General features: G+C 35.1%; 1 protein-coding gene across 1 annotated transcript; it reads left to right on the plus strand.

Moving 5' to 3' along the window:
• Window positions 1-4,457: 4,457 nt before the first annotated feature.
• K444DRAFT_626482 (uncharacterized protein) lies at window positions 4,458-7,660 on the plus strand (the record flags this gene model as incomplete). The annotated part of the gene is made up of 2 exons (XM_024882654.1): window positions 4,458-4,909; window positions 4,963-7,660. 2 exons carry the CDS (start codon window positions 4,458-4,460, stop codon window positions 7,658-7,660), a joined length of 3,150 nt encoding a protein of 1,049 aa, XP_024740694.1.
• Window positions 7,661-7,931: the final 271 nt, after the last annotated feature.

Consider the following 7,931-nt stretch of genomic DNA (forward strand, 5'->3'; position numbering starts at 1 on the left):
AGCTATACTAATAATTACTAAATTAAGAATTATTATAGCGAGTTTTTACTATATATATAAAGTCTTTTAATATATAATAAATTAAAAACTATTATGTTTTTTAATCTATAAATAGCTAGTTTTAATTAATATTTAATTAAAGAAAATAATATTTACTTATTAAGTTAAGGGAATCGAGTATTTTCTATATTAAAAGCTTTAATCTGAGCTTCTAATAGTTATTGATTTTCTTAATTATATTTAAGACTTATAATAAGTTTTCTAACCTTTCTTTAAATTAATAAATCTATAATTTATTAGTAAATCTCTTATAAATAATATAAGAAACTTATTTATTATTTATTCTATTTCTTTTCTTTTTTCTCTTTTTTCAAGTTTATTTTTTTCTTACTTATATAAATCTATAAAATAAAAGGTATTATAATTATTCTTAATAAGAGCTTTTAAAATATCTTGAATTACTAGATTTAATATATAAGCTATATAAGAAATATCTCCTTGAAATTTAATACTTTTCTTATTATAATACTTTATAAAAGCTTATAATAAGGTATTATTTGAGCTAGTATTATCTCGAGTAATACTAAATAAAATATATTAGTAATTATTTTAAAAAACAAGAGTTATATTACTTATTTAATAATATTATACTTAATACTATATACTTTTAAAGCTTCTAGTAAGACCAAATTTATATATTTACTACTATAAATATCCTTTAAATCTTTTATAGCTAGTAAATAAGATTTTAATTTAAAATCTTTATTTATAAAATATCTAGAAATTAAATTAGTAAATATTTATTAATAAGTTAATAAGAATAACTTATATAATAATTCCTAAATAAGCCTTTTAATTTATAGTTATTCAGATATCTAAAGTAATAGAGAAAGTACTATTTAATAAGATATTTTCTAATAATTCTTCTTTAATAAGGTTACTATTTTTATTAAACCTTAAAATAAGTTCGTCTATAAGAACTTGAGAATATAAAGGCAATATTTTACTATAAAGAAATTAGTTTAATAATATATAAGATAATTTTTTAATAACTTACTAGTTTAAGTAATTAAAAAGCTTTTAAAAGCTTGAAATAATAACTATATAAAAAGAAATATTATTATTAATTATAAAGTCTAATAATAACCTCTTAAAGTAAGTTATAGTAAAGAATTCTAAGTTCGTATTACTAGAACCTTTATTAAAGGAACTTGTAATAGATATTTGACTTAATTCGGCTATATTTTCTATAATAATATCTAAAATAAAAAGTTAGTTTATTATTTCTTTAAGTTTTAATTATAATTTAAACTTACTTATAAGAGCTTTATCTTTTAAAGCTTTATTAATATTAACCGATTTATATATATTAAGATAATAAGTTTTATAATTACTTATAGTAATATTAATTCTTTACTTTTAAAATACTTTACTAATATTATATTAGCTTTAATTCCTTTAATTCTAATAAATATAACTTACTTATAGTTCTTAAATAAGTACTTAATAGTAACTGTTTAATAGTTAATTAGATCCTCCGGATTCTCTTTAGGAGAATTAAGAGTTTTCGAATAATATTTAAGAGAAAAGATAGAAGGTTATTATTTAAGTAGTTCTAGTTTAAAGTTCTCTCTATTTTAAAGGATATTAAGCTTAATAAATAATATTTCCAGATAGGTATAGTAGTTTCGAGTAATTTTATAGTAGAAATCTTTTTAATAGGATAAGTAGTTAATATAATATATAGTTTTAAAATAAAGGAATTACTAGAAAATTAAGGAGAATTAGTTATTTATATATAAAAAGTCTAAAAATCTAGAAGATTCTTTAATAAGCATCTAATTAGAAATACTTCCCTGATTTTAAATCACTGATTTCTAAGATTCCTTATTTATAATTCCTTTATTTATAATTCCTTTATTTATAATTATATTATTTATAAGGTAGTAAAGAATTACTAAAAAGTCGAGGTAGTTCTAGTGCCTTCCGGCTCGCTTACTAAGCGGACATAGCCGCTACTAAGCTTATTATAGTAAAGTGGCATCCAAATTAGGCTAGAGCAAACCTTATTTTCATGCCATAACGCTTTTGCTATATCCGCAGTCACGTGTAATACCACGTGACTAAATAATTAATTATATTTAATTAAATTAAGTAAATAATTAATTATAATTTAATTATTATGATTCTGACTTAATTTAATTTGATTACCGGCTGTTATAGTTGTGTATCACGTGCGCGGCTAGTCACGTGATATGCACTGTGCTCTCATATAGTAGAATAGCTAATAAGGCTTCTAACCTTATTATTATACCTTTTAGTCTAATTACTCATATAGTAAAGCTATTTCCCTACATGTGTATCCATTAGTCTAAGCGACTCGTAATACCGGCTAATAATTATAATTAATTAAATTATTTGATATACTATTAGTCCTTGGCAAGAGCTAGCTATTTTCTCTCTTAGGCTACCGGATGCTTTATAGAGTTAATAGGTAATTCCCCCTTTTAATATAGACTAGTTCAATTTTGCTATAGGCTACCGGATACTTCTTTAGCTTAAAAGATTTTATTCTCTAATCTATATATATAAACTAATTAGTATTAGTTTACCAGGAATACATGGTACCGTTATATAGGTATAGAAGTACTATTTATATAAGGTTAGTAAAGTTGTTATTATTCAGAAGTAGGGATTGCAGTATTATAGTATTAATATGCGATCTGTTACGCTCTACCGCTTCACTGGTAAATTTAGCGTCACGTGATCGCGATGACGCATGCGGCTGGGGCTAGTATTTAGAACACCAAGCTCCCGCACTTACGAGCTTCCCTCCTTAGTTTAGAATCCTTGGATTAAGAGCCACTCTACTTTGCTTTCTAAGCCCAGAGCCCGGTTTCGTAATACGATCTCTAAATCTGCTAAGCCTAAAGGGGTCTAGTCTACTAGTCGAGTTACTAATAGGATGCAAGGTTATATAACCATGTCCCGTATCCCATATCTTATTGCCTATATCCTATTACCTATATCCCGTATCCCGTATCCCGTAACTATATATGTAACTTCCAAAGAAATAGCTATACTAATAATAACTTCTTATTTTCTAATAATATAATTTTTTATTTATTAAAAAAGAAGTATTTTTAATATATATTTTTAATATATTTATAAAGTTATTAGTAATAATTTAAATATAATTAACCTTAATAATAATATTAAGAACTTGCTTTTTAATATTTATATATATAAAATAAAATAAATTATTAAAGAATTATTAATATATAAAAGGCTTAAATAAATCTTTTTAAAAAAGGCTTTTTATTCTAATATTTCAAATATAAAGAAGTTAGTTATAAAAATATAAATAGCTATTATAAAAAGCTTTATATTAATTAAATTAAAGAGCTTAAAGAAATTATTAATAAACTTAACTAAATGCTTTCTTTTAAGTACTATTTCTTTCTTTTCTTTCTTTGCTTTTTATTTTATAAATAAAATATAATTATATAAATGCCTTTTATAATACTAAATAGTATTTCGAGCTTTATTTTCTTTATAGTAAATATAGATTACTTTATTAAAATTATTAATTTTGAGAATTCTTCTAATTTAGGCAATAATAAAATTATTATTAAGATTCGGTTAAGTAATACTAGCAGGTATTTTAAAAGAAGAAATAAGTAATTCAAATTATTTTAAATATATAATTAATAATAGTATTAATAATATTTCTAGAGAATTTTAAAGCTTTGCGAGAAATCGCTATATAAGCTAAGCTTAGTATGGCTAGTGCGTCACGTGCTATAATACTAACGTAATAACACCTTTTTGACTGTTATATTAGATTATTATATAACGAAGGCTCAAATTACGTGAATTTTACATCCCTAGTCCGGCGAGACATTACTAGCGTGGGCAGGGGGGTCTCGTTTGGCTGGCGGGGCATAAAATTATGGCTTCTGGAGTTTTATTGGGTGCCACAGATATGGCTAATACGTTAGTAATGTCTCGCCGGACGAAGGGATAATAGTTAAATTAAAATTAGGCCTGAAGGAAGGCATACGCGAGGTGAAAAGCTGGCCGCAGCCGAACAGATCACCGAGTTGTAATTGAGTTGGGACGTACGTGCACAAACTCGTAGTAAATTTTCATGTGATCACCGTTGACGTGTTCAGAGTTTAGTGGTCTTGTTCTGGGACTAGAATGCGCCTCCACCTTTCTGAATTTCAAGGGGCGCAGCACAGGGAATCAAGCCACCATGCAAAGCCTCCCAGTGGGGTTGCGCAGCGATCAGCCGTATGACGATGCTTCACCGTATTTGGCAGGAAAACTTAAGTTCGGTAGCCTTCCCATATTTTGCCAGACTTTTGTACAGGCTCAACGGCTTACAGACCTCAAAGCGTGTCAGCACTTCGATCATAACAGAGAATAATTGTCTAACCGAGTTCAATCCAACCATGGAGGCAATCGCTGCTCTCGGAGTAGCTGGCAATGTCGTCCAGTTTCTAGATTTCGGTCAGAAGCTGATTTCCACATCTCTGGAGATATATACCGCGGGGACCGGGGTCACTGTTTCGAACAAAGAGTCGGAAACGCTCCTCAAAGATTTCATCGAAAGCATTGATACGGTGTCCGAAAACTTATTGCAGTACGACACGAGGCTGGGCGAGAAACTGCCGCAAGCGACCGCGCAGAATGGGCTTCAGGACATTATAAACGATTGCAGGAACTTGGCCGCAGAACTTCTTGTTCGTTTCGAGAAGCTCAAACTCCAAAGAAAACCAGGACGATGGCAGAGCACGGCGAAGGCAGTGCAATGCATGTGGCAGGATTCAGAGCTCGTGGGATTGCAGCAAAGGCTCAGTAAATATCAATCTCAGCTTGCATGGCATATTCTACTATCACTGAGGTAGTATTGCCCTCCTTGTCTTGGGAAGCCTAATGCTAATCAGCAATTTATAGACAGGACTTCACCTTAATGGCCGATCGACAAGTGGATCAATTCACCGAATTTCAGAACTCGATGACACAGACGTTGTCGGATGAAATTCGACGCCAATGGGAAATTCTACCCCGTTGGCCGATTCCTGAAGTGAAGGAAGACAGCGATAAAAATGGTCGTGATAGTTCGGTTCCTTTAATCCCGTTGAAAGTGCGAGGGACTCGCGGTGAGGACAAATTGACCTTGCTGTCAGCTGGCAATGGATCAAGTAAGACGATAGAGGAATCAATCATACAAGACACTGCCCATGGATTTGCTACTAAGCTTGCTGAAATCGAGTCTGAGGTCTGGAATAGTCTCACATTCCCAATTATGACGGATCGTGAAGATGAGATTGCAGATGCTGAACTTCAAACTTTCGATTGGATCTTCAAACGTCCACGCAGTAAGGATCGACGTTGGGACAATTACCTAAAATGGCTGGAAACTGGCGATGGCCTCTACTGGATCAACGGTAAAGCTGGTTCAGGAAAGTCAACACTCATGAAGCATCTTTTCAACCACGATTTAACCAGACAAGCGTTGAATCACTGGGCTGGGAATTTACCACTTGCTATAGCGGGCTTCTTTTTCTGGTATAGTGGAGGTGAGCTCCAGAAGACTCAGGTCGGCCTTCTTCGATCACTTCTCTACCAGTACTTGAAGAACCACAGAGAACTGATCCCGGTGGTGTTGTCAGAATCTTTGGGGTTAACAACAACAGACCTGGCTGGCCATTGGACTCTATCAAGACTCAAGCGTGCGTTCGCTAGGCTAATACATCAAGACATATGTCCCCTTAAGATCTGCATATTCGTGGACGGCTTAGACGAATACCACGGCGACCACTCGGAAATTGCTAGACTATTCGTTGAGGTTGGACAATCGAAGCACGTTAAAGTATGTGTTTCCAGTCGACCATTGCTTGTGTTTGAGAGGGGTTTCGGTAGCTTTCCTGGACTGAGCTTGCAGAATCTTACTTTCGATGATATCAAAATCTACGTCAAAAGTCGGTTGGGCGATAACGAAAGAATGAAAGAATTAAAGTATGAAGAACCAGAGCTACAGCCACGACTTATTGACGAGATCCTCAATAAAGCCGCTGGTGTGTTTCTATGGGTTAAGTTAGTCGTACAGTCCTTAATGGAAGGGATTGGGAATTTTGACCGTGGTGAAGACCTTGAACGACGACTTCAAGAACTTCCAGACGATCTAGAGGACCTCTACTGGCATATGTTGGGTCGGGTGAAGCCATCTTGGTACTTGGAAGAAGGGTTCAGATTGCTTCTGCTAGTGAAAGCTGCCCATCATCGGTTGACGCTCCGTCAACTCTGCTTCGCGGAAACCCCAGACCTCAAATTCGCTATCCTATCAGAACCACTTAAGTTTTCCCAGAAGAAACAAAAAGATATGTGTATCAGTATGAGAGGCCGAACTAAAAGCAGGTGTCTTGGGCTTTTGGAGGTATCAAACACAGCAGAGACAAGCCCAACGAAGCAAACGGTGCAATTTCTGCACAAGAGTGTCAAAGACTTTCTGGAGACACCAAATGCACAACGACACATCTCAAAGTGTCTCTGTGGGAAAGGATTTGACCCTGATGTTCAGTTGATGAGTGGATTTCTCATAGAACTGAAGCACATCTCGGAACTGAATGCACTGAAAAGAGAAGCGTGGTTTGATCATGCCAAGCCATTGATCCGGCTATTTATGAATCACGCGCGACGCGCTGAAGAAAACTCACAGGGCGCCCAGGTAGAGTTGGTGGACGAACTTGACAATGTTGCGAGGTGGCTTTGGGGGCTCGTTACCTTCAAGGCGGCCGAGGAGAAGCTTATGCACTGGTCCGTGGCTAAGCGCAGACCTCCTCGAGCTGACAACAAGAAAAACTACACGGAGGGGTCCAGAGATGCTAGCTACGTTAAAAGTAAAATACTAGAGAGCCCCGACTCTACTGCCGCTCAAACGATATCAAGGATTCAACCTACATTTGCATTCTTCGCTGCTCAGCAAGGGCTAAGACACTACCTGAGTGCGAAGGGGGAGACTGAAGCTTTGGCCTACGCCAATTGCCTTTACTCACCCAGCCAACAATCCAACAATGCCACAGATTCAAACCCTAAAGGAGAAGGTACTTCAATCTTTCCCTTATCCTCTATGCCAAGGAACGTGTTAGCACCAGATCTACAAAGTGAGAGACGGGTATCGATGGAGCCTATAGAAGCCTATGTTCATGAAGATTTCTCGCCAGCGTTATCTTTTCCCTCCACTCCCTCGAATCCCTCATCTGTCAATATTCACGAAGTTAACCCACGTTCTGATATCTCGACCGTCGACTATTCCGATTATACATCGGAAGTATCTGGGGAACATACCGAATCACGGCACCCTCGGCGTAGTTGGAAGGCAATCCAATGGCATTATCTCTCAGAGTCTCTCTTCAGCAGACTAAGGATGATATTCAAACAAGTGAAAAACCACCACCCCGGTCCCCGGCCCCGGCCCGCGAAAGACATCAAAGACCGCGAACGCGACCTTCTCGTGGCACGCGTAGATGACGGCGTGCTCGTGAATTCGAACCTCGAGAATGATATCGCATCAAATAGAGTTAAAGTCACCTCTCTCGCTACGGAGAGCTTTTCAAGTAACAAGAACAATACCCTGGTGCTGTCACTTTAATGTAGAGAAATAACTGAAACTCTCTGCGGGTACTACTCATGCTATGCATCGTATAGCTTTGCAATAAGAACATCAAAGTTTTCTTTTGATTCCTATAATGGTATAAACGAAGGAGCTGGCATGTCCGGTAGGTGTGACAGTTCGTGCGTCACATGACTTCACATGACTCTCAGTGGCCCTTGAGGAGGTCAAGCTACTGCGCTAGGGAGCACGGGAGCATTAATTGTTTCCAGGAAGATGTATTTTATCTTAGCAGGTGCCCTTAGAGCTT

This window comes from Hyaloscypha bicolor (assembly GCF_002865645.1).
Source record: "Hyaloscypha bicolor E unplaced genomic scaffold K444scaffold_49, whole genome shotgun sequence".
NCBI lineage: Eukaryota > Fungi > Ascomycota > Leotiomycetes > Helotiales > Hyaloscyphaceae > Hyaloscypha > Hyaloscypha bicolor.